The sequence below is a fragment of the Pavona decussata genome, unplaced genomic scaffold, assembly GCF_977016875.1.
Source record: "Pavona decussata unplaced genomic scaffold, jaPavDecu1.1 SCAFFOLD_273, whole genome shotgun sequence".
Classification (NCBI taxonomy): Eukaryota; Metazoa; Cnidaria; class Anthozoa; order Scleractinia; family Agariciidae; genus Pavona; species Pavona decussata.
In genome coordinates, this window is record NW_028145675.1 from 538758 (window position 1) to 566439 (window position 27682).

The window sequence follows — 27682 nt, forward strand, 5'->3', positions numbered from 1 at the left end:
AAATTTTTGTCGTGTCAGATAAGCCGGAACATTTCGCTCAGACAAAACGAGGACCGGGAAGTGCTTTATGTTCGCCTCCGGCATCTGTTCAAAACTTTGGTCTATTGAAATTAGCCGGTTCGATTTACACAATTTCCGTGGCCAGGGCAAATCTTTGGCAACGAAATATTTCGTGAACGAACGAACGAACGAACGAAAGAACGAAAGAACGAAAGAACGAGCAAACGAACGAACGAACGAATAGGAGTAAGCGAAGAACAACACAAAAGAAACGAAATATTATGATGATTGGAAGGAAACTTCAAAGTGTTTTGTCTTTATTCATCATGATATAAAATTTTACGCTTGACGTTACTCGTTGCTGTTTGTCTTCCTTCAAACATTTTCACACCTTGCAGTACTTTGCATTTGAGAAGTGGTAATTTTTCTCTTTTGTCTATTGTCACCTATTCCGAAGGCCTAATTGGGACCCCTATCCCCACCCGTGCGGGAACAATATGGTGTTTGGGGTCAGGAGGGTAAGTCTGAGTCGTTCACGGTTTTTGATGAAATTCAGATTTCAAACTGATCTTAGAAGACTTAAAATGTTTGTTGTAGAAATACGATTTTCAAGTTAGACCTTATGGCACAGAAACTTGAAATATTAGTAACTACTGATATAATGATCGATAAATGCAAATTTTTTTCAGCAAATAGTTTTTTTGACTTGATTTCTGCCAAACTAACTAATAATTTAAGATTGGCAAAGGATATCTGCACTGTTTTAAGTCAAGAGTTGAATTGAGAAGCTTTGTTATGGCAATGTTGTATTAAATCTTGCTGTGTGAATGTCTTGACAAGCTTATATTTGTTCCTAGGTGCAATGTATTCTATTGTATTTTAAAATCTGAAATGTCCATAATTCATCTCTCTTATAAGATGACAACGTTACATTAATTTTTAAAACTTGAGTACCACTATCAACATGCAGATTCTCCAAACTGTTCTCCACATATTTGTCATGGTACCAATTGGGAGAATTTGTAATAACATCCAGATAATTTTTGATAATTTAGTGACAGCATGAGAAATTATATTCTGATCACTATTGGGTACCAGAGGACTAAAAGGAAAATTTTGAAAAACCTTTGGGCACCAACAGTTAGCAAAAAATCAAATTTAATTGACATGGTATCATAAAGCCAAAATTACTGAATGTGTGGTTCCAGAAAACAACCAAACCTACCCTATGGAGGGTCGTTGGAATCCCAAGGGGGAGGGGGGACTCAAAAGCCAATTTTATGAAAGGCAAGTATGGAGCTAAATGGAATTTTCAGAGGGGTGAGGGGGTTCAAATAAAAACACTCTGTGGGGGTGGGGAAGGGTTTTTGTGGAATGACAAAATTCATGCTGGATTGAACACCATCTGGAGAGAGGTATTCTTTCCAGTTACTTAATCTAGTATACTCAAAGAAAGGAAACTTACAATTCCAGAAAAAAAACCATACCCACCCTATCCTAGTAGGTGGGGGTTCTTAAAAACCAAAATTTTACAAGCAAAGTATGAAGCTAAACTGGAATTTCATGGGGGAGGGAGGGGGGGTTGCAAAAAAAAGCTTCTGTAGGGGGGGAGTATGGATATTTTCTGGAACTGCACCATCTGAGTTCTCCCAAATGGATACCATCTTGTTCTCAAAAATGAAAATACTCTTTCAAAGGGTTTTTATTTCAAGCCAAGAAACAAAAATAAACATAGCATAAATGAATTAAGCCTAAGGGTGAGAGGTTAGGTTGAGAGACATAACAGAAACCTGTAGCCAAAACAATAAACAGAATATCACATTTTTGCATGGACACTGAACACGTGAATTATTCACTGAAATATCATCAAGTTCTGTCATCTGCCACTAATCGCTTCGGCTAAAAAACACAGCACTGTAAAAACAATGTGTCTATAATCTTTAAACCATCTCAGACAAGAATTAAACCCCGGCTCATGCATTACGCTTTAATCAGAAAGGAAAGCTCTGTGTGTGCTTTATCATCCAAATGAAAGCTACTGGGAAATACTTTCCCTTGGTGCTGTTTCAACTTTGGTATTTTACAAAATTAAATGCTTTTTTTCCTCATGTTTGGGAGTACAAGAGTTTACTTAAGAAGACACAGTCAATGATATTTGTTGAAAAATGTGCTGTACCCAAAGTACTTCTCGTTGAAGCTTGAGAATCAATGTTATGACAGTCTTTTTCAACCAGATTGGTCATCAGTTAAAAACAACCTTATAAGATTCTAAAACATTGCACAATGTGTGTTTTGGCCATAGCTTGGATGTGATCTTGAGAGGGGCAGTGATGGATATCACGTGATGCTATTAAAAAAGTGTCATTGACGACACTAGCTGAATGTCTAACTTCCAAATAAACATTAATGTTCATGAGACCTGCTCTGCAAGACTACAAAAGTGTATATGCTACCGAAGTAATGATAAGTTTTGAAATTATGTCAACTCATAATGAAATAAATGTCATTGCTCTTTACACTGTTTCGTAGCACGAAGGTTTTTGAAAGTTATTTCATGCCAGTTGTCATATATAATTTCAGAAACAAGTATACCAATGCTATCTTGAATCAACCAAAGCCTAAATCTTGAATTAGCAATTGTGATCAAATTTAATTTCTTCACACAGTGTCAAGAAACTTTGAAACATACAACATGTGAAATAAGAAAGCCATCAACTGGATATATATTCTTGTTAAACTATCAACTTTATACAACTTAATACATTTAAAGGTACTTAAATTCTTTGAACATATGAATGAAAGGTTGAAATATACGCCATGAAAAAAGGCATGGTATAAAACAAACTTTATGAAAATATAGATATTAACTAAAGCAACTCAACTTGAAAACCAAAATATGTAGTTATGTTATATATATATTTAGTACAAAGAAGGAATCTGAAAGGGGCTAAAACTAATTAGTTGTAACGAATTTATAAGCATTTGGATGGAATAAATGCACTGTGCAATACATTTGGACAAGGCAATAAACTAACCCAAATTGTAAGAGAAAACTAGTTTATCATCCGTTTTGGAGATTTTAGCCTCTTAATTTTGAGTATGATAAGCTACCGAATGAAGGTTTGAATGTACCTTTATAGCAGAATTTTCACAAAACACACGTATGTATTTATTTACTCGAAACAAAATCAGATCCACCAACATACGTTGGGCAAAAAATATAGCGAAAAAATACGGAAGTTAATGTCTTATTGACATATGAAAATTGACTCTCTTATGTAAATGATCCATAAGATTTTCCTCCTTGATTTGAATTAAACTGAAAGAAGCTACTGTAGTTGATCCCGAGAGAGAAATTTGAAAGATGTTTCAGATTTATTTACGAGTTACGAACGCGGCTATGTTGCTATTTTTGTTAGTTCAGCGTAGAAAGGATAGGAAACAGTATATAGTATCTGAAATGAAAAACAAACAAATACATTTAGTAACATTTTAAAGATGTCGTGCTTTTAGGGTTTAGTGCTTCAGCTTTCTTTATGCGGCTTAAAAAGTAAAGTTTCACGGGGCTTGAAAGCTTCAGACATGCTTAATTAAGCTTTGCAGGAATGCTGGCTTACATTTCAAGGCTTGTTGCTAAACTAATTCACTGTTATTTCGGCCGAAGAAGCAACAGCATTAACAGAAGCTTCATTGCAAAATTCATTACACTGATCAAGACCAGTAGAAACGTTCTGGTTTGCTTTAAAATCGGTGCAGACAGTGGCGTTTGTACAAGCACTCAGCGAAACTGTAGAACTAGCAAGTGGCACTTTGCCACCGGTTGGCTGTAGTCTCTTTCGCCGTTTCCTTTTCAACGTTCGCGCTTTGTTAGAAATCATCTTTGTCGTACAGCTTGACTGCGCTTTCTTCGGCTTTGTAACTGGTGCTGGTTTAAGAAATGTTTGAGCCGAATCTTGAACAACTGGCTGTCCGAGACGCCATTTCCAAAGAGGATGCGAAGAGAGCGGTCGAACGCCTTTGGGGCATGACATAGTGAAAACAGGGCATAAACTGCCATCTTGAAGGGCCAACTGAGAAGTAACAGGGAACAAGTTTAAAAGTTTAAAATTGCTGTTAGTCTTTAAAACGGGTTTTTTCGTTCCAGCAACCTTTGGTTTCTTGGAGATTGGCTTAGTTGGTGTGTTGCTCGACGTTGACGGCGTGGAATCTGAATTGCTTGTTTTTGGACCAAAGAATTTGGCCAACGCGTCTCCCACAAGCCTGTCAAGGACCGCTTCTTTCTTGAACAGCTCTTGTTTGCTTTGCTGCTTGTCGTTTAACTGAATTTTTGAACTATCTTTTCCTTGTGACAGTCTCTCCGTTTTCGTTTCTTTTGCTGTCGAAAAGTCGCTACTTTTTTCGCCGCCGACAAGTTTGCCCTTTTGCTTTCCTTTCTTCTTTCTTCCCGAGACGTCTGTCTTTTCTTCGACGATTATATCACTGGTGATGGAAGTTTCCTCTCTTAAATCCAGCGGTTTCCTGCTTTTTCTCCTCTTTTTCACTTGTTTAATATGCTGAGCCTTACCGCAAGTTTCCTGGAAGAGAAACCGCGTCAAACCGACCTCGCGCGCTTTCTCCTTCGACTTCAATTTGCTTTTATGCAAACAGTTCACCACCTCCTTAACGGGGCTTTTTTGTTCGACTTGCCACGAGTCTTCATAACGCTTCAACACTAGTGCTGGAGGCGATAACGTCAAGCTTTTACCATCATTTCCCCTGCATTTGATTTTCGTTGGTGTCTTGAGCTTTGGTGGTCTGAGCGGTGAATGTTCGTCTCTAACAGCTTCTTCGTCCTTTTTAAGCAGCCCGCTCAACTCACCAGCTGAAAAATCTGTCTTTGTTGGTGAGCTTGCATTTGATAACGCCGTCGATGCGAATCCGCTGTCGTTAGACGAAGCATCGGAAACGCCAAGAAAATCCACATCTTGCTTCTGCGAAGCCTGCAACGAACAAACGGGTTGAAATTCATTGCTCGTTTCGCCGATTTTGTTGTTTTCTTTTCTGTGCCCGTGTATTTCACTCCTCTTGGGAATTTTTAATGGCGTTTCGAATTCCTGCCTAATTTCTTCATCGTTTGACAGCCTTTTCCTTGCCCGAGATGATTTTCCTTTTTTGTTCGCTTCTGAATTTAAATTTTTGTCACGCTTCTTCAAGCATTTGTTGTTCGCGGGCAGTGTTTGCGATGTATGGCTAAAGCAGAACGACTGTGACGAAACGGGAAGAATACCTTCCCCGAGTTCGTTAACGCTCGCACACTTTAGGTCAATGGTTTGGCGGCTTGCACTATCCGTTAGTGTTTGGTTGAATAAAGAATCTGACGAAAGCGCCGATTTCAGTTTCACTGGGCTCGCGACTTTCGTCAGCTTGAGTTTAGCTTTGAGAGGCGACGATTTTTTGTGTTTATGAAGCACTGTTAATTTGTTCGGCATTGCATTGTTGTTTCGATGAACCGATTCCATATCAACCTTTGCTTTGCAATTATCCGCTCTGCGTTGCTCATTGGCGATCTTCGAATCGTTCGTATTATGCTCCGTAGACTTTCCTTTGTTGCTTTCACTCAAATTGTCGATGTATATGGAACAATATTTATCTACTTCTGTCTTTGATAACAGGGTACAGTTCGCTGACGAACCGTGAATTCCATTCACTGTCTTTAGAAGTTTGATTTCCTCGGGCTGGCAGAAATGCCTACGAACTTTCATCTTTTCCATTCTCGTAAATAACGTAGTCCTTGGTGTTGACGGTAAAACTAAAGCTAACAGCTCGGCTAAGGGCAACATGAATTCCCCATCGATGTTCAAATACGCCAGTTCAACTCCACGAAATACGAGCCTTCCGCATTTAGGCAGTTCCTTGTCCTCTGGTGCTACCTCTGTGCCCATCTTGTCTCCCAATGATGTTTGAATTACAGGGAATGTTCTGCCGACTGGCCGCTAGATACAGAAGGCAGACGTTAGTCCTAAAGCTGGTCGACAAATTATTTGAAAATCTGCCGCACTGAGGTGACAACAAACTTCCAGACCGCGTCTGCTTGTAGCCTGCATTCAAGGCTTACTGTAGATTCCTTGAATTCTACCTCAACGTTGTCCAAAAAACGCAGATTTGCTCGGTAAATGAGGGCACAAAAGTGTCTCTTGAGTTGAATCTCACGTTATCCAGCGTTAGCCCCATCTCAAAAGCACGCCTCTTTGCCGCTAAGCTCAATAGCCCCGGGAACGAACTCTGATTGGTCAATATCAGAATAATGATGCGTGATTGGCTGGAAATCTACTACCTTGTTATTGAAATACATTTTCTTTGGTCGACGAGGTTATGAAAATCGGGTCACATACAAGGATAAACACATTTCCACTGAAAATTTCAGCAACGTTCCCGGCCAGTTTTGAATTTGGATTGTTTGACAGCAAATGGAGGACGTTTCTCTGCGACAGAATTTGACTCATGGCCGAAAAAACCGAGCATCCTGCAAGGCATCGTTGGTTACAAAGGTCGTGTTTGCCTCGATCACTAGCTGCTGATCGTCTGGGACTTGAGTCACCTGGAACTATACTTGGTCAAATACAGTGATAAGGTTTTGCATAACTATTCTAAACATATTTATCATGTGAAAGAAGGTGTAACTTTAACTTGTAGACGTGCGTAATGGAGCGATCGTCTCCTTCTAGTTGAACTATGTCACTTGATCTCACTGATGGGCAATCAAAAACCCAGACGCCGCGCAGATGAAATGTGCGGGGTTCGCTTGCTGATCTAGACGCCGGATAACACTTCATGGTGAACACGCACATACGTCATAGAATGTTAGGTTGAAAGGAAGCTATTTACTCTTTTTGCTCGCTGTCCACTAGTTCTGTTTGCTCTGTCGCATTATTTCTTTTGCCCGCACAGTGCTACCAAATGGCATACAAACCTGTGGTCTGCATTCGTTGAGAGCGATCGATTCCGCCAAGGTTCATCTCTAATAGCGATGCTACCAACCAAAGTACAAAATTATATTCGGTGTAAATTACAGAATCTGAAGCACTTCATTTTAGGTTGTTATTTTGAAGGCATTGATCTCTCTGTTTTTAAAAGTGGACAAGCCCATTGGGAAATTCGTTTTCTTAATATTGTACGGTTTATGATCGCATATCGAGAGATGGTTTTCGTCGAGGTTTAACATGACAAACCCGTTTTGGTCAGGTTTTACTATCATTGAGGTTTTCACAATTATAGTGATTTATCACAGCGGTTAAAGCTCTTTGATTTCTTTGTACTTTCTAGTAGCGTATTTTGGTTTCAGCTCAAAGTCTGAAGTAGAAATTTTACTTTCTGAAACGACTGTGGTTTACACGTCAAACGATGCTGAGTTTTGAAGGAAAAGTATAGGATATTTGAATGTCGTTTGTTACTTGGAATTAAGTCTTCACCTCAAGATTTTATTTTACCTTTAACCGTTTGCATGGAAGTTGAAACGTTTCTCGTCAAAGGCAAATAGTCATTAGTACAAGAAGTTGAAAAGTTCAAGTTGAAAAATTTGTTGTGACAGCCAAATTGTACCCATTACTGTAGCGGAGATAAGCGACCTCTAGTCAGGGAATATCTCTTTTATGGGCAATTCCATGTAGCAAATAGCTCAGACGTTTCAAGGACGTTATAAATGTGTGCATGCTTTGCATAACACTGTTCTCTATAATAGACCCAGCGAATCATTAAACTAAACTTTACATCTGCTAGCACTTTTGTAGTGCGTTATACAAATTACGCTTAGCTCGTATGAAAACCACCGAGTCTGTTTGTATGCTCAACTATGAGAAGTGAAATCTTTTAAAATTGGAGTCATCGTATCGTTTCAAGCTTCGCTTCCTTTACAGATGTGCTATACAATTATAGAATAAGAAGCGAGTGTATCAAGCGAGAGAAATTAAAGGGAACATTTTGACTATCAGTATGGTTTGTGCACTACCACAAGGTCTTTGTGATAGTTCGCTGGTTTAAAAAGCAAATAGAACAATAAATTTGCATAATTATTCTAAGTGAATGGCACTAGATGAGCTTGAAAACATTATTCAGAAGATTGCGCCATGTTTAGTTGAGGTTCCAAGACGATCACACAATGCGTAGAACTGAAAATCATCACCTTGGTTCGCGTGATACGCAGAGCATGGGTCTAATTTTTGAGTCTGTGGATGTATTCAAATGAATACGACTGAACTGTACTCTCCTAAGTTTAGTTTTCCTTGAAAATCACTATCTTGCAGTGTCATTTGTTTGTTTCAGCTGTTGTTATTTTCTTTTTCAAGACAGTGGACGCGCGCAGGGTTCAAAAGATCGTAACAAAGATTAGCTATTAAAATAATGTCGTTCAATAATGTGAAAGCAAGTGGAAAAGCGAAGGAATCGTGCATTTCAACGGAAGTTTTAGAAGTGTAGGAACCGACAGATGAATGGATACAGATTTCACTGACAAAAACACGACTCAAAATGTTGTTCGTTGTAACAGCAGTGTGTAATGATCGCGACTGCTGGTTAGTTTAATCTGTATAAATAATATTACAACAAGAGAAATTAAAGATGTCTGACACTTAAAGTAAAATCACTACTTTTGTTATGCCATACATTCCTTGCTTTTACCTTGGCAACGGGTCTTATTAATTTACAGGTTTTAAATGGATAACATTACAGACGGACAATTTCATGTAAAATTAAATGGTCATAGAGTTTTTGACCCCTTTTCACTTTCATTCGCTAAAGATATGAACTCAATACTCGTAAAGTGTAATAGAAAAAAATACAAGTCTTGCCTTCACACAAATTAAAGAAATCTGCGAGTATTCTGAACACGAAAAGACGGAAAGAGCTCTTTGTCTTAATACAACAAGGAACATTTCTTTTGCTTCGGATGCAAAACTTTTAGTTATCCTGGCAAATTGCTATATTGATTACTGAAAGGTAAATTTAATTACGGTTTACAACCAGACAAATTCTGTTTGCAAAGCTATAGTATTTAAACGTGACCGTATTTCCCTAGAAGCATAAAACCAAGAAAATGTATGTCATGAAGTGCACAACCTTATCAGCCTGGATTCGGTCATTTTGGGAGAGACAACTAAACGTCTGTTGAAATACATACATGAGAAGAAATGGGTAAATTCGGAGTACAATTTTGCTTAAAATCTATTTTGAAGTTAATTCTCAACAAGGAAGTCTCTGAAGTGAGCCTCGACCCGCTAACAAAAATGCAATACAAAACTTTCAAATTAAACAAAATATAAACGTAAAGTTTGTTTGAAATTACTGCGGTGTAGCCCTTCCCTTGCTACGAAACGAGTTATATCGAAGCTTATCAGTATCAACCGTGCCATAAACTGTCTTATCCAACGGTTAGTTATTAAGGGCTAGCATTTCACCAGCACGCGTATATCAACAATTCAGTGTTTTATAGAAGGATCTGTTTTAACAATTTTACATTACGTAGCAGTAATAAAGAATCTATTTTAACATCGGCGACGCGAAGAAATGCGTTGGTCTCTTGTTAGGATGTTTGCTCTTGCTTCCGAACCTGCCGAGAAACAATAGGACACCATGATGGTTATTATATGACGTATCATGTAAATGCCACGTACACTGGTTTTCTGAGAGATAAAGGAAGCCTTTTTGTCTCCGAAGCAAGTGTTTCCGAAGAGTTTTCTACACTAAAATGCGGGTTTGAAAACAAACAAACAAACAAACAAGAAAAAAAAAAAAAAAAAAAAAAGAAGAAAAAGAAGAAGGGGGATGGGAGGAGGTGTTTCCTTCCTTGTTTTTTGTTCTCGTCCCAATTTCCGAGCGGTCGAACAGCGAAAAACACACGACCCCCACGCAGGCTAGCTTTTTATTAGAGATAAGGTAAGGGTTTTTTCACCACTTAGAATATTACCCGGAATCCCCCTCCCCCTCCAAAACATCCCGTTTTTTTCTGGTGGGGACCTTTCATAGCATGTAAACGTTTTCTATCCAAATCGAACGCGTTCTTCCTAAAGCGGAATTTTTTTTCTAAATTTTCCTGACTTTGTTTTTGGTAAAAGCCAGTTAACAACCCCTTTGTGTTGTTAAATGGCTCCCCTGCCAATTCGCCAGACAAAATGAATGGAGATGAAAATGGCGAAGTGAAATCATTCAAATCAATTCAAATAAAGGCATTAATGACGGAAAACATGGCGAACAGGAGACACTGAAACGAACGATTTAAGAACACAGCTGTCTGTTCTACCAAAAAAGAACCAAGTAAGTGATTTCTTTCGGTCGTGTATTGATCAATCATTATTTTCCAACACCTTTTTTTTTTTTTTTGAAGTTACGTTTCTGCAGAGTTTCTATTTTTGCTAGCGTTATCTGCCAGTGAATTGGTGATAGGCACTTTGGGATTATACAGCTGTATCAGATTCTCGAGCGACCTCAACATTCTCCCACGCTCAACGCAAAAAGCCGCCAGAAATACGCGTCCATTGACTTTATACCTTCGCCCGATAATAAAAACCTTTTTCCCGCTTTGCCAAAGAATGGAATGGCGATGGCCTACGGAAGCGTCTTCACAGACGAGTTTCATTAGACTTCAAGCAGTTCCTCGCGCGAGCGCGCGAGAAAAGTGCTTCTCGCGAGGCGACGCGTGGAGGCAATTTCGCGCGCGTGGTTCGCTCGCAATACTTTACCTTACGAAAACTAAGGGATTGTTCGTAGTCTAAGTTTTCATGTGTAACCGCGGCAGCGATGCGACTACAGCGTCGTTCAAAAAATTCGCAGGCAGACAAGTTGTCGTTAAAGCCAAGTGTTACGAACAACATCTTCTTGCAACCTGTCGACCTACTAAATAATGCATGGCAAGTTGGGTTTGTTATTTCCGCTTATAACCGCCTCTGCACGCAACAAATTTATTTTCATGCAGCGAGAAGTAGAAACGACGTCTAGTCTCTGCAACAGATGATTATTTGCGCGCTGACTGGAAGCTGTAATGCGCGCAACAAACAATCGCAACCATGGAGTTCTGGTGCCTCTTATACACAGTCAGTCGACATCATCGCCTGATGAAGACCAGCAATATGACGGTCGAAGCGTCGCGATCACAATTCGCGAGACAAACGATTAATTTTGAGCTATCATTTAAAACCACGATGACCGAAACCTCTCAAGGCCAACAATCGAAACTTGCAACGCAAAATTTGTTGGCGACAAGTTGCAACAAGCCGAGTGGGCCGTTTTCAAAACGACCCGGTCTCGTCTACGATTTTCCTCATGCACTTGGCATGAAGTATATTTTCAAATTCGTGTGGGACAACTTTCAAAAGTTGAGTTTTTACCGTTTAAAGGTACAGCACTCTTTCCCAAATTTCAATGGTTTTTCTCCCAAAGCTGACTGAGGTACCACCAGATAATAGCTTTTCGTGGTCGTTTTCAAGATATCGGTTCGCACTCCGCACAACTTCATAGTTTACTTATTTTTTTAAGGCTATGATAATGATTGATACCTTGGCGTCAGAGGAGTCCTGGACAGAAAACTTCCCTTCTTCTTCACAGACTTGGTGTCAGACGTCAACGGACCCAGCATGCTTTCGGGCACTAAAAAATCAACAGAACATGGCGTGTTAAGTGAGACTGTCAGAACAAGAGCTTTCTTTACGCGAAAGTTTTCTGTATTTTCTTTCGTCTCCTCGAAGTTTTGTTGTTTCTAGGTTTTGAAATATGATGCATGAAACACGGGAAAGTGTATCACCAGCCCCCCCCCCCCCCCCCCCAGCAGGAAGTTCCGGTGTAAAAGGGGCCCTGGCCATTGTCAACCTCAGTTGTCAATCAACCATCAGAGCGTAAACAACTGACAAACAACATGTGCCTTTTTTCGTCGGCTTCTATTGATAAAATTGGCTTAGTTTTCAGAAAAAAACCCTTGTTAAACAAATTAGAACTTGATGGCTTACATTGCTGTGGTGATATTATAAAATTTTGACGCATATTTTTCAGAGGACGCTTGAGTCAAAAAGTTGCCATGACTGAGCAGCGTAAGAATTTGAATCACATGCCAACAAAGGTGTGAAATGAAGGAGGAGCTTGCCCTTTTATAGCGGGACTTCTAAAAGGCCCGTTTACACACACGACTGTTATATGATTTCCGATCGGCTGTTTCGAGAAGATATCGTAGCTATATTCTTATGTAGCGTGGCATGCTGCTAGGCCGCTACACGAAAAGTCGAGCGGGCCAGCAAAGACAACTGAATTGGAGCGAAAAGCCGAGGAGGAGACGAAACTACTTTCCTCTCGTTTTTGGCTTGCTCCATTCTCTCTGAGTTCATGCCTCCACTGTTCTACCCCTCCCCTTCGACAATCCAGAAAGGGACTTCCAACAGTCTTGGCAGCTTTTCGCCTTTTTATTTTGAACGGGATTCGAACTGATGACCTCTGCAATGCCGGTGCAGTGCTCTACCGACTGAGCTATTAAGACAACTGGGAGCTAGTCATATTGTAAGTTCGTAATATACCCGTGAAGGATGAATAAATGAATATGAATACATGAAACATGTATATTGAACTTCGGGTGAGAGATTAAATAGAAGAAACACCCTCGCAGTTATTTACGAAGTATCAAGCAAATTTGATGTCATTTCAAAACCCAGAAATGTTTCTCTGTCAAAGAAACAAAAAAGTAACTGTCTAGTTTTGCTATAAATTATCACCCCAGTGCAATAAAACTGTTGATTAGTTCCTCTGGCCAGAGACAGAGTAGGTCGGAATGGATTTAAACTTGAAAAATGTTAGGCTACTGTTTTTCAAGTTCTCGCATTTTTGTTTCCAAAATGCGCTAGAACAGATCACGAATTGTTCCTTTCAAGAATTGAGTTGATTTCTCTCCTCTCGTTGTTCTAGAATTATTTTGTAGCCAAGTGAAGGTCTTATTTCACCATTTTTAACAAAGTGGTCAAAAACCCCATGATACTTCCCCTTTAAGCAGCTTTGCCGTGTCTTACCTGGTCTGCACTCTGGTGTGAGAGGAGTCCCGTCTTTGTTGTGTGTGGCGGGGTTATACGGAGGCGAGCGCACATTTTCATCATCAATGTTAATGAACTGGTTCCAGTAGTCAACAGGCATTGATAGCAAACGCTCAACGACCTAAAGATAAAATAAATATTATTAGTCGATATTCATCTTGGTATGGTATGAATACGCCGATTTTCATCGACAATTCGTTGAAATGATAACAATAAATAAACTCGAATCCGCAAAATTTCCTACTACAATGTCAAGTTCTTTTTTGTGGTTTTTGTTTTTCAAGTTTAGTAACGTGGCTCTATTGGAAATCTACATTTTCCGATGACAGAATACAGCCGTGATAAAGAGAACTATTGTATCTGACAGAATATCGCCACACAAACATTTACAAGAAGTTCACCTTCAACTAAGACAAGGTTCGGAATTGTAATTTTTGGACGATAAACTTCGAGGCAAAAAACCTTCGGATGATTTTTTGGCACGTCTCCGACGATTTACGCAAACACGACGCCGACGGCAACGAAAACGTCAATAAAGAAAAGGCTTAATGAGCTAAACAATGCTGTGCACGTGCGTTTTAAATTTTGGTACATTTCTTTGCCGTCCTCTGCAAAACAACAACGTGAAATGCCTAAATTCAAGGTTTTATGGAGAGCGTGAGCACATTCATTCTCTGTGCTAACTTGAAGACCGTTCCCGCCAGTTGTTGTTACTGGATAGTTCGACCACATTGTAGAAGTTGAACGAATTGGAATAAGCGCAAAGTAGTGCAAGTAACAGGAACTTGTATTTTCAAGTGACGTTTTCGTTGGCGTTGCCGTCGTGGTTACGTAAAGTCCCCACTCTTATCTGGGACGATACACCGTACAAATAACGTTAAATTTACCGGAAGCATTTCTGTTAAGACTGTTCAGTCTAAACGCAACATACTTTGAGCAAAAACAGAACAAAGAACGATCTCAGTTGAAGAATGGGAACTTGTCGACTTTTCATTCAATTTGAAGACAACAATTACGTTTTAAATTTGAATTTGTTATCCATTCACAATCCTCGTTTCTTGCAAAAAGTTTACAGTGTAAAATCGCACTAATTTTCACATTTGCTAGGCCCTAAATGTACTCCATCGAAAATGGTCGCACGGTAACATTGTTAGACTTGTGTTTTTGCTCTGTCCGAGCAAAAAAAAAAAAAAAAAAAAAAAAAAAAAAACACATTCGGACATGTTTTGGGTCTTAAAATTGATTCGTCCGAAGATTTAAAGTACGTATGTAGACAGAAACTGTTCGTACCAGAAATATTGCCAAACTTGCAGCGGACTATTCACAGTCCCCTATTTTTCCGTGGGATTTTCGAGACTCGTACGCTTCGGTCAAACTCCCGCCATCAGTTTGTAAAGGCGAGCGTAACCTGGGGAGAGTGTCTAAACTACCAAGAGGGACCCTAGTCAGGGCCACCACACTCCCGCTCCCGCTCCCCTCGGTAGTTTAGACACTCTCCCCAGGTTTTCTTTGCCGTTAAACCAAGATGGCGGGAGTTCGATTGAAGCGTACGAGTCTTGAAAATCCCATGGAAAAATAGGGGACGGTGAACAGTCTTAACCTGCAGGGTAAAACATAGTTTGGTGAATTCACCTTGGGCTGCCATTTGGCTTCTTGTAACATCTGCATTGGTTCAAGGTTCATGGATGAGTTACCAACAATAGTCGGACCAAACACTTTAGCCAAGTTACTTGCAGACATTTTACATTCTGTGCAGTGAGACACCCTGGAGGGAGAGATGAAAAGAATCAAGAACAGTACAGACCAGTTTACATAGTGCGCATGTCTACTTCACTAGATTAAGACGTAAACCAACAGATATTGTATCTTGATATTGGTAATTTCGTGTGTCGGGGAGAAAAATGGCAAAAAAATAAAGATCGCCTCAAACTGTGGTTTGTTGTTAATGTGATGAGTAATAAAACAATTATCTGGCTCAATCTTGCGGAATATCCTCTTATTTAACCAACTCAGCCTGCGGCCTCGTCGGCTAAGTATCTAGGCGATATTCCATTAGAGATGGCGGGAGTCTTCAGTATTCCTACCCTGGGGCGCTGTCCAAACTTGCAATATCATTCGTAGGTCAAAAACCTGACGTGATGGCGCAAGAAGCCAACAAAATTGAAATGTAAAACGTTTTGGACTGGTAGAACGGTAATTTCTTGGAACGAAAAAAAGAGGAGAACCTCCGAAGACAGCCAGTTTGTTGCGGAAAATTGTCTTTGGAAAGTGATAAATTGGATAGTTAGAGTGGTTTTCAATTGAGTGTCGAAAGTAATTTCGCGTTTGCTTTGGTTTTGCATTACTACGCTCTGTGATTGGTTAACAAAACTCGCGCCACTTTCTCAACCAATGAGAAGCCAAACCAAAACCAATCGTGTTTTGGCCGCACACGTTTTCCCGCGCTTGGCGCCAGTTACATGTACTTGCTTTGAATTCTGATTGGCTCGTTGTGTTGTTTACATCTGTTGCGATTGGCCAGAGTAATTACTTTGGTTTTGGTTTTACGACACTTAATTGGAAACCGCTCTAAAAGAGGAAATTGGAGATACAAATAACGCAATAAAGACAAGACGATGCAGAAAGTTAAAAAAATAGCGCCACTGCAGGGTAAGAGACTTACTTCTGTAAGTGAACTACGATAAAAGCCAGAGTGTCTCTGTTTGCTTGCGGTAGTTCGCTGACCGCTTGGTATGTAGCGCTAGCGCTATCATCTTCATCTGTTTTGTCTGAAAATAGAAGAGACGCATACAAGAACATTTCTTTAATAAACGGTCTCAATCGATTGTCAAATTAATTACAACTGTGTTTAAGTTTGTTTATTTTCTTTTGTTTCACTCTTCCTAAAAACGTACGAAACGTGCTGCGTGCAATCAGAACAAGCATGTTTATTTTCAGCCAATCAGGAGCAAAATCAAAATCATTCTTCCGCGCTTAGCAACAGACGCGCGTGCTTTCACTTCGAGGTCTGATTGGTTAGTTGCGTTGAAATTGACAAGAAGAGATTCCAAATGCCTTCAATCATCTGGAAAAACAATCGGACGATTTCAATTCAAACATTCTCGCCAAAATTTCGGTTGACCAGATTTTCTGATTCGGCGGTAAAATATTCCTAAATCTTTTGCCAACTTTTAGAGTTTTTGCGATTAAGTTTCAAACACGAGGAGACAAAAACTATGACAAATTAATCATCCTACTTGCTGCATCCACGAATGTCGACCATAAGCGGTAAGTGAGAAGTGGCTCGGACAGTTTCCTGAGGAAATCTTTCAGTAATCCGCAAACCACGTGGATATCCTCAACTTTACGCTGCGTAAAAAGATGTGACGAAATACATCAGTCAGTGGATGCCGACATAGCTAGAAGACAATTTTTTGTAACCCTTTCTAGGAGTGTTCGAGTACCAACAAGGGCAATCCCGCGGAGAATGTCACTTGTCACTTTGAATAGTTTACCAATATTATACTTGTATCAATAGAAACATAAAACATTAAACGGCGAAGTTCTGTTGACAAGCACTCTACTAATGACCAAAAACTTAAATGTGGCTAAATGTAATTTAGGCAAAGTTAAAATCGAGGCAAGTGCTGGTCAGCGGTGCCCGCATGGCTGAGACATGCGGGGCGGCAACCCTACTTTGCAGGGGCCCCTGGGTTCTTACAGCTCACATGTTTGTGCCAATTCATTTCGCATCTGTTCGCTTGCCGGAGCTTGTGCTGTTTAAGTTTGTTGCTCCCAGTCCCTCCCACCCTTTGGTAAGTATGGTTTGTGGTGGGTGTGGTAAGTATTTTTATTTGTATTCTGTCTGTTTTATCTCCACTGATCTTTCAGTGTGACGGTGCCGGGTGGTTGCCGCTCACAGGGTTGCCATGGTTTCGCACCTCGCTTAGCTCACTTCACCTGTGGCACCACCGGTCTTTCAGGCACCAACCCCCAAGCTCATCCACTAACGATGAGTTTAAATCGTGGACAAAACCCGTTTAGAAAACTGAACACGGACAACAACAACAACAGCAACAACAAAAAAACCACTTCTTTATTATTCCTCCATTTTGAATTCTGCCAGTTTCTTCTCCCTCCCCCCACCCCTCCCCCTATCCAATGTTGATTTGGGAAGTGCACAAAACCATAAAAATGTATATTTTACCAGGTCAGGCGTTTTTCCTTGCAGAAACTTTTCCTTCAGTTCCTTCACACTTCGCTCAGCTCTGAAAATACAAAAAGCAATACAAGCTAAAGCCTGAAATGGCCTGATGAGAAGCCTTTTTTCTCAAAAGATCGTTGAAGGGAACCAAAATCACTATCATACAAAAAAAAAAAAAAAAAAGAAAAAAATGTCAACAAGAAAGATAACCATCGTGTATAAGCCTCAAACGTCTCTTGTGGAAAGGCGTTTTTACAAGAAGCAACTTTTTCTGCCAGTTCCAACTGCGCATTTAGCAAACACCGTCCTTTCTGAGAGCAATCTTCAAATTCTGATAGGAATTACAAATTCACGCTTTTCACACTGCGCTGAGCTGTCAGTACACCAAAAAAACTAACCGAACAGCACAGAGCTACAGCTGTAGACTCGAGTCTTTCTTACCCTGGTACTCTGTAGATCCCAACTTCGGAAAGTCCACGACGTTCAACTTCGTCGATGCATTTGATCTGAGAAGAAAATGGAACAGAAAGACAATTTTTTTCTTTGTTCTCGGCTTTTTTTCTCCCGGTACATAATGACTTCCAAATGGAGCAACTAGTTAAAGAAAACAAAAAAGTACTTACGAGAATCTCCGGCACCATAGGACCTTTGGTAGGAGCATAGAACTCGATGTTTTCATCCTAAAAGTACCAGCAGTGGAACAGAATATAAATAGAAGCATTTAGGGTTTTATAAGTTGTGTACCCATAAACAAGTACACTGTATACCGACACAGAAGGGGACTGCGGAGAAGGCCGGTTTAAACGGTTTCAACATTTGCTTTAACATGCGTTCAACACTTTGTTGAACCAAATGCTGGGGGCATTTGAACAGGTCGTCCAACATTGTTGAAAGAGCAAAAACATGTTGAAAGCTTGTTGACAGTGTGTTGAATCAAATTTAATATTCATTCAACATCGATTCAACATTTCTTTTGTTCTTGAAAATGTTGAATGGTGTTGAAACCGTTTTAACACTCCGTCTATCCAACATTTGCCCAACATCCGTTCAACTTTTGTTGAAAGAATGTTGGGCAAATGTTGAAACCGGTTAAACGGGCCTTATGAGGAAAACAATCGCTCTGCACAGCTGTTCTCTGCCAAAAAATAATAATAATAAAAATGCATCAAGCTTCTCACCGGGCCTTTTTTGCCAGATCCTGGAGTGTCAGAAGATGGTACACATGGCACAGGAAGCTGGTTCTTACAATCTGGATGGCACACAGCCCGGCAGTCTGCAAAGAGAATGTCAAATAATAATGTCACGACAAAAGAAATTGACGTAGAACGTGGATTACTATTAATTTTTAGGGCTGGATATGGAAGGAAAATACCAAGATATGGAGAAAGATTTGCCCTTGTTTGAAGATAGAATGTAGATAGAATGTTAATCCTTCGTCAAGAAGTGGTATCACGAACAAAAGAAAATATTAACCCAGTCAACTTAAATAAAAATGGGAATTTTAGTGGATTCCACGGGGTGGCTCTTCCATCCACTGTTTCCAGGTAGAATTGAAATTTGGAAATGTTGTTTTTTGTGGAGGGAGGAAAACCAGAGTACCCGGAGAAAAACCCTTGGAGCAGGGACGAGAACCAATGACAAACTCAACCCACATATGACCCTGAGACCAGGAATCGAACCCGGGTCACACTGGTGGAAGGTGAGTGCTCTCACCACTGCGCCATCCCTGCTCCCTTAATAATATACCAAACAGAGATTTAAAAGGATTCAGGTTGGCAGGGTTAGGGCATATGGGCCAAAACCTTTTGAACAGAATGGGGTCATGAAAAGGCTTATTCTGAGTAGCACAGGGAAGTCAGCAATCTTAAGGAAGGAGAAAGCACTGATCTACACAATCTGCATTTCAAGTGCCATGCAAAACCGTAGGAAACAACGGGAAAACAGAACTACAGAATTGTTACCTTTGCATTTCAGGGCAAGTTTTCCAAACTTTATCCTCTTGTTGCACTGTAGAGATAAGAGTATATTGCTTATAATATTTCTCGACTGGGGAAGGAAACATTACCTTATTACTATTTACTTTTTTTTTCAGTATTTTACACTCACCGGTTGGCAAGTCTCTGGCTTGATTACAGTCTTGGAACAGAACGCATGTTTCTGAAACAAAACAACAATATTACAACAATACATTCAATTTTTTGCTTAAAAAAGGTACCTGCAAATCAATCAATCAATTGAACAAATAACACTGTTTCATGTCATGAAGGAAAAAGTTGGTTTAATACATGTGGGTAGAAGTATTTTTGTATTAATTTACTTCCTTTGTAATATAATAAAGTTTTGTTGTTGAAGAAGGTGTTGCAAGAATTGCGTGGGGAAGTTTGATTTCAACTTGCAATATTTTTTTGGTTGAGAACTGCCCATCCCTTGCTCTCCACAATCAAGAGTGAACACGCTGCAATCAAATGAAAACAATACTGTGCTTCAGTAGCTGTACGTGATCTTACTTTGTCCTTTCTTGCTGGTCCTATTCCAGTTTGTGATATAATTCTGAAAGAAAAAACGTTAATTAGTTATTAAATTATCCATTCAACTTCTAAACATTAGTGTAGTTACTACTGTATATCACGCCAGTTGGTAGAAAAGCAGGAAGAAAACAAGAAAATAAAATTAGAATCTTACCTCTGAAATTGTGGAGTCTCTTTTCTTGGGCTGGTGTATTCCTCAAGTTGTCTTATTGCCTGGCGATATGGGTCTCGATAATTAATTTCTGCAAAAAGGTGAAACAGATTGATGTGAAAAGTGATAAACACAATCAGTATGTAGCCAAGAGTAGATTTGCATTTTGAATAAAAGTTCCCTCTAACCACATCAATTAAATGGTTTTTGAAGCCCAGAGAATCATCAAAAGATAACTTGTCCTCGCAATACATTTATCAGTTGACTACGTTTTCTGATGAACTGCCAACTTCTCAAAAGCATCCTTAGATACTGTACACTTGTGTGCAGACAATAATATTACCGCGAGCTAACACAGGTTATCTGAGTTATGAGAACGATGTATTATTCAGTGAATGACGCAGAATACCTAGTTTAATGGCCTTAGCTCCCACGAGTCTCCTATAGCTCAGTGGTAGAGCATCTGAACTAGTAATTAGAACGTCTTTGGTTCGACTCCTGATAGAAGCACTCAGATTTCCTTTTTCCGAGTATACCTGTGTCATTCACTGAATAATACATCATTCTCATTTATTCACCAGGCTTAAAATATTCCATCACATTTATTTCCAGTCATGAGAATGTTTTAACATTTAATTTAAAATCGGAAATCTCACCAGGGGCTGATGGCTGAACATGTTTCTGTGGACTTGGATAAATTGGAACATGAACTGGACTGTCTGGAATGACCTGTGGTCTAATCACCGGTGCGTCCTCCTATATTTTGCAAAAGGAACCATTACAGATTTAGCATAAATTCACTAGATTGAGTGATTTTAAGACGACAGATATAAAGGCAGAAAAGGAAAAAATACAAGTTGAAAAATATTCTACCTCATCAGTTCTTGGCCTTTTGGGAGGCGTAACCTGAGGAGATAAAGTAAAACTTACCTAACTGTAAAGGCATAGTGTATAGTGTAAACTGTGCTATAATTTGACAATCACGTATAATTGCTTGTGAGAATGGGCCAACTTATTCAAGAGATGTTGAAAATGATTAAAAATTATATAAGAAGTGTTCCAACAGTATCAACTTCCAAAGGCAAGGGGTCAACAGGTGTATCTCTGTAAAGATCTTCTTAAAGGGGAAGTGTCATGGGGTTTTTGAATGTTTCTGTTAAAAATGGTGAAATAAGATCTTCACTTAGCTATAAAATAATTCTAGAACATCGAGAAGAAAGAAATCAACTTAATTCTTCAAAGGAACAACTTGTGGTCTGTTTTGCCTAACATTTTTCAAGTTTAAATCCATTCTGAAGTATTCTGTCTTTGGCCAGAAGCACTAAGCGACTGTTTTATTGCACTGGGGGATAACTTATAACAAAACTAGACAATTATATTTAAAATCAGGCAATATATAAGAATATTAAAAGCTCATGCCTAATTTATTAAATGAAAATATTAATATTAACAAGAATTAAAAGAAACAGTTGAACTCACATCAAGCTCTGGAGCTGATGGTGGAGGCTGAAATTACAGAAAGAAAGTTAGATACATTTCTTTAAAAAAAGGCATTTTGTTTTTAGTAACTTCTGGTTTGGAACATCAGCCATCAACAGGTCTTTTATAAAACTAAGTGATCATTGAATGCTGATATTTCAGACTGGTGACACTCAACCATTGGCTGACAAACATGAAAACATGCCCTAGGTGGATATCAAATGTCAAGAGATTATTTTACTGTTAAAGGCCAAGTGATACAGGCAACATTTTCTTGCAACCTGTCGCGCAACAAATGTTGCGTTGCAAGTTGTGACTGTTTGTCGCCCATTTTACCATCTTCTGTGCACAACAAATTTACTTGTTGTAAAAAAATAGAAATAGCATCTACTTTTCACAACATGAAAATTTGTTGCGCACATAGGTGGTAAAACAGGGAACAAACAATCGCAACTTGCAACGCAACATTTGTGGTGCGACAAGTTGCAACACAATGTTTCCTGTATTACTTGGCCTTAACTTTCAACGGGTTATTAATTTTGGTGAATTAAGTTGGTTGGCACTGAAATCTGAATTAAACTGTGCTCAACTTGCAGAAGCTGGCTGATCAAACATTTCAACGGACAGGCATTTCTGTTATCTTTTAAAGCCTATTGTCTTACCTGACTTAAAGCCCAAAACAGATAAAGTATTAATTCCACGCAAGGGTTAAAGTGTATATGACACAAAATCTTTTATTAGCCTATTAGGAAGAGCTTTCAAAATGATGAAGAATGGCATTTGTTTTATTGCGATAGCATTCTTGGTTGCCGAGTTATTCAAGATTTAGGTTTATGCAAATTAGACAACTTGTGACGTCACAAGACTGACACAAAATGAAGGGAAATCACAAAATTTAGAATATCTACGCAAATACTACATCTACAGGGTTGAAATTTTGCAGGGTTGATGTGCTGACAGAACTACACATTGTGATAGTGGCTACGATGTCACCATAGCAACGTACTCGTTACCAGACCTCTACCTTCCCAAAATGACAAATGCCTTATTTATTGCTCCACAGTCAAACAGAATTTCTTATACTTGTGCTGCGTAATGTCCATATTCCCTCACCCCCACTGAATAAACATCAAGAGCAAGAAGCGCTTCTTGGGAAGGGAAACTCTGATTTTATCCTTTGGATGGTGAGGGCCTGGAGCCCATTGTGTTGCCATGGAAATGTCATAGTGGATCATATCATGACACTTTGTGATGAGTATAACAACTCTACAAAGTTTCAGTTCTATACAGAAAAAGGCTTAAGAGATATTCGATTTTTTGTGATTTCCCTTCATTTTGTGTCAGTCTTGTGACGTCACAAGTTGTCTAATTTGCATAAGCCTAAATCTTGAATAACTCGGCAACCAAGAATGCTATCGCAATAAAATAAATGCCATTCTTCATCATTTTGAAAGCTCTTCCTAATAAGCTAAAAAAAGATTTTGTGTCATATACACTTTAATCAACAAGATTCATTATAAACTGTGGCAAATTAGGACTCTTTACTTTGTTCAGCAATTTGCTCTGTAGCAAAAAAGTTCCAAAGGCTTAAGTGTTGTATGCGTAAGAATTTGACTTCAATCTCAATCTTTCACAAACCTTTCTGTTGGTTGGGCCTTTCCTTGGATGGGAAACATCCTGAAAACAACAGAAGGAGTGTGAAGGTGTCATAAGGCAATAAATATGATGAAGTGATAGAATCATTCTGGCAGGAAAAACAAAATTATGTTCATCTAAAAATTTTAAGCCTTACCAAGTCATCTTCTGTGTTGTCGTAACTGATGTCTGATGGAGAGAGTATTGAGCCAGTGGAATCATCCTGGACACTAAAGCGTCTGACAAGAAAACATGAAATGATTATAAGATTGTATCAACCAAGGACTGCAGCAGTGAAAGCATTAATATATGGATGGATATTCCCCAAGGAATCAACAGGAGTAAGTCAATATTGTAGAAGTTTGAGTGAACAAGCATGGGCTAAAAATATTTTAATTGTAATTCACCCAGTATGGGGCATTCATGGCCATAGGTAGGGCAGTGGGCATGCAGAACCTAGTTGAGAAAAAACTAGGTTAATTAGCCTGGCTGTTTTGCTGGACCAAACAACTTTCTTTGCTCCGTAATCTTTGCTTTCTACTAAAATTTAAGATCTCGTTCAGCATGTGAAATTCATCAATATACACAAACTGGGAGCATCGTATCAAATCTGTTACCATGAACATGAGATGAAACTTTGACTCCCGAGAAGCTTTACAGTCAATCCACCGCCACCCGTACACGACCAGTATTTTTTAACTTTGAATGGAGTTTTGAAATTTACATGTACATGTCCGTTTTGAACATCGCCAACAAGATTTCAGAGTTCCTGTAGAAATTTCTCTAGTTTATTGAGAGTATAAAGCTATGAATTTTTCTTTACATTACAGCGTTAAGTATTTAAAGAGTAACGATAATATTGTTTCCCAAGTTGTTTGCATCTTTTTTTTTTCAGTTAATGTGTCATTTTCAGAAGGATTTCAACATTCCACCCAAATGCCAGACATCACATAGTCAAAGAGGAATTTGAATGTTCATTTCATTCTCGGAAATACTGGTCATGCGTGACGGAGATTGACTGCAAGGTCTGGGCAGAGTACTTAAGTACAGAAATTTCTCAGAGCTTCCTGTTACCTTTTCCTTGGACTCGTCAGGTCTTCATGGTGACAATGGCTTAACTGCATCAGTGTCTGTCTCTCATTGTCATTCAGCCTGCTCATTGTATCTTTGTCACTCAGTAGTTCACGGATCAATGCCACTTGCCTCTCCTGTATGTAAAAAGTAAAAAAGCAAGCCAGTATTTTAGAGCACCAAAAAAAATGTACCATGTTTTGTTAGGAAAAGCTAAAAATACTGGCCAAAAGTCTCCACTCATAAAGGGAAAAATGCCGCTGGATGATACTTTCTCCTTCCAATCCAAAGGCAATGTGGATTTTAATCATTGTTATCACTGTGCATCATTTCAATCCCTACCAGCATTGTCTAGGTAAAGAAGGATTCAGGGTATCAAGGACATCATCATCATCATCATCATAATCCCATCTGTGCCTAAATGATGCACAGGGCTTCAAGGAGTCTTTTCCACTCCTTCCAGCTGGCCGCCAATTCACTTCTTCTTGGTGTATTAAGTAAAGTGTGGTATGTGATTTGGATTTATTTATATGTTAAAATCCACAACAATTTCTACCGACAGTTCACCAACAACTTAACGACAGATTACCAACAGTCGGCCGACATATTACCGACAGTTGGCCGTCTGTCGGTTGACAGATCGTTACTGCTACAAAAAAAACTGTCGGCCGACAGTTGCCCGACTGTCGGCCAACAGACGACCGACAGTCAACCGACAGTTGGCCAACAGTCGGTGGAGGTGAGCTGTTCTTCACTTTTACCTTGGGGACTATAGCAGACTGAGCTAAAAAGCAGTGAACTTATTACAGCCAATTAAATAAAAGGAAGTATGTATGTTTTAATTCTCACCAAATGATCCTGGGCTGCTTCTGCTTTCATCCTCTTCTTGATTTCTATTTCAACTTGACTCCTGAAGAAAATGTAAAGAAACTATGAGAGAAATAGAATTGAAGTTGTACTGCAAAATAAACATACCACCAAACAGCCAAACAATAAGCCCTCATGCGGGACTTATGGTTATTATGCTGTGCAAATTGGTTTTAACTTTATTGGCATTTCTGAATTCATTATTCCTAAGTAAGAAAAGGAGGAAAACTAACTGCCAGATTTGTACTTTGCACTGTACTAAAATAAAGAAGGGTAAATTTTTTGGATCTACCAACCTTGCATGCTTCAACTTCACTTCAAGCGCCTCATTTTCGGCCTGAAAGAGTGTAGGTGTAGTTATCAACACCATATTTGATTGGAGGAAAATAGCACAATGACAGCGCGCTGGATTTAAATGTTTCTTATAAATTCAGTAATGTATCAGTCAATTCCAAGCGCGATCATCCCCCCCCGGGCAACCCCCGGGCATTTGACCCCTGTTGGGCTCCACATAGTGGGGCATTTGACGCGAATAGAAACCCGACCCATCGGGCATTTGACCCGTCGAAAAAATGCTGGTCAGCGGTCGCATAAATTGTCGGAATGCTTTATTCGCAACCAGAATTTACTCGTATATTTTGCGTCAAACAGTTTTTAATGTAGTAAGCCATTTAATACTACTATAGAGAAGCGTTCCAACAAATATATCTGAGATTGTTTTTGGCATGGCCGGGTTACATATTGCCCTTCGCTTCTCAATTTCAGTGGTATGTCCAAGTTCCCTCAAGCTTCGTTCTCCCTTTGCTCGGCGTTCGAAGCTCGACTTGTTGGCATGTCTAGGTTTCATAACATAGTGTTTTTTATCATTGTTCTTGTTACCACACGTATTAGCAAACTTCATGTACATTTAATATAAAAGAAAAGCGAGTATCGGTACATATATCGTTAAACTCTCTGTTAGTTGAGTTTCATATGTGATGTTATGCATTATCTTTAATAACAAATTGTTTTAAATTTATTAATGTATGAATTTCGTTGATTTTTATATAAACAGAGCTTGCGAATACAAAAAAAAAACCCAACACGATGACTTTTCAGCCCCAACCAGTGGGGCATTTGACCTAGAAATCGGCCCATATAGAGGGGAATTTGATCAGGCATTTTTAAAAAAGTCAAATGCCCGGGGGTTTGCCCGGGGGGGGGGATGATCGCTTTTGGAATTGACCCAGACATAAGTTTATATTTCGAGTAAGATAAATCACTTGACTATACCGTGATTTTCGCTATGCCTTGTTTCAGTCGTATAGCTTCGTTTTCCGCGGCGAGCCACTTCTTTCGGCATTCTTCTTGTTGTGCCACGAACTTGATGAATTCTAGAAACGCAAAGGAAAATCAAGCTTTCATTCTTGTCTTGAAGATCTCGATATACTGGCTCGATGTCTCCATCAGTATTCAAGCGAAAAATTTCGCAAGCTTAGAAACTGTAGAAGAGAGAACGTTTCCCAAATAGAATAACTTTACTCTAAACTAAAAGGCAACAGTACTGCAAGTCAAACTGTGCTTGTCTTGACAACAAAACTAGGATGATCATGACATGAAGATGACACGAAAGAATAACGAATCGGACAACAAACCTCCTTCAATTCCTTCAGCGAGGACCGATGAACAGCGAGCGATGTCGTCAATAGCTCCCACAAGTGAAGACACGGACATGATTGATTCTTTTACAAGCTCGGAAGGTGTAAAATACCGCTAAAGACACAAACCCAAGCAAAGTAAAAACGGCCCTCACTGCTCGGCCATCTTGTTCGTTTTTTCCCTCCACTTCTTTCAAACACGCATCAGCAGCCAATCAAATCACGCCTTTTATAGCACTCACGTGACTCTGTAGGCGAATTCCCCAGGCCAAAATTCACGGGCTCAAGATGATATCACCGGAAGTGTGAATAAATTTCCATGTTTTCTTTGTATGCAGGGGTGGTTGTATGTATGATACAGAAAATACATGTAAATGAGAAGAGAAATAAAACCGACAATTCGTTAGGTGGAAAACGTCCAGCTTTTGATTGCTGCCACAGCAGAACTTTTCTTGTTTTCAGAAAACATGTTTTTCACTACAGTGGAGCTGCTCCTTCCGAAAGTTAGGTTGGGGTGTGCCGTCCAGAACGTAATTAGGTTCCATTTCACAAACGGTTTACCCATTTTCTGGCTAAAACAGCAAAATGTACACCTTTCTTTAAAGCAAAAAGGTCAAAATCTGCATTCCCTATTTCTAACTACAATGTCATTTTCCCCCCATAATTTTGGAACAATTGACCAAAATCTATGCTTCTTCTCTCACCAAAATGGTCAGAAAAGGACAACCACTCTTAATACAGAAGGATTTAAGTCAGTGATAAGGATGAAGACTCTTACGACAGAGGTATTTTAGCACAATTCATGACTATCAAGGAAACGCAAATCTTATCAAGGGTTGTAGAAATCCAAAAAGAAAATAGTGTAAGTGGGCAAACACACATTTATATTTTTTTTGTAGAGATGATAAACCAAAATAGTTACCCTCACCCATCCACCCCAAAAAATTACCCCCACCCATGGTTATTTCACCTCCACCTCTCCCCCAACAACAACAACAACAACAAGTAGTAACAAGAACAATAGTTTATTATTTTCTCTTATAATAACTCAGTTTAGACCTTCATTGTAAAATATAAAATTTTTAACTCTGTATAAT

General features: G+C 39.3%; 2 protein-coding genes across 2 annotated transcripts; both read right to left on the minus strand.

The window, feature by feature from the left end:
- Window positions 1-1684: 1684 nt before the first annotated feature.
- Window positions 1685-8361, minus strand: LOC146455489 (uncharacterized). Its single transcript, XM_085094261.1, has one exon. It carries the CDS (start codon window positions 5919-5921, stop codon window positions 3639-3641), a length of 2283 nt encoding a protein of 760 aa, XP_084950387.1. The 5' UTR covers window positions 5922-8361; the 3' UTR covers window positions 1685-3638.
- Window positions 8362-8505: 144 nt separating this feature from the next.
- Window positions 8506-27426, minus strand: LOC146455490 (rac GTPase-activating protein 1-like). The gene is made up of 24 exons (XM_085094264.1): window positions 26583-27426; window positions 26221-26321; window positions 25245-25285; window positions 24931-24991; window positions 24085-24218; window positions 23168-23249; window positions 23014-23052; window positions 21376-21402; window positions 20770-20802; window positions 20553-20652; window positions 19900-19987; window positions 19725-19767; window positions 19324-19374; window positions 19179-19224; window positions 18396-18490; window positions 17841-17897; window positions 17659-17723; window positions 17221-17281; window positions 16271-16382; window positions 15697-15802; window positions 14667-14799; window positions 13014-13155; window positions 11523-11613; window positions 8506-9580 (listed from the first exon to the last, which is right to left on the minus strand). The coding sequence occupies exons 1-24, from the start codon at window positions 26659-26661 to the stop codon at window positions 9511-9513; spliced, it is 1857 nt and encodes a 618-aa protein (XP_084950390.1). The 5' UTR covers window positions 26662-27426; the 3' UTR covers window positions 8506-9510.
- Between the last annotated feature and the right edge of the window lie 256 nt (window positions 27427-27682).

Coding starts and splice junctions, on each gene's coding strand:
- LOC146455489 (XM_085094261.1), bottom strand. CDS start 5,921: ATGGGCACAGAGGTAGCACCAGAGGACAAGGAACTGCCTAAATGCGGA.
- LOC146455490 (XM_085094264.1), bottom strand. CDS start 26,661: ATGTCCGTGTCTTCACTTGTGGGAGCTATTGACGACATCGCTCGCTGT. Junction 25,286..26,220: donor AAGGCATAGCGAAAATCACG/GTATAGTCAAGT, acceptor ACACTCTTTCAG/GCCGAAAATGAGGCGCTTGA. Junction 19,225..19,323: donor AGCCAGAGACTTGCCAACCG/GTGAGTGTAAAA, acceptor TTATCTCTACAG/TGCAACAAGAGGATAAAGTT.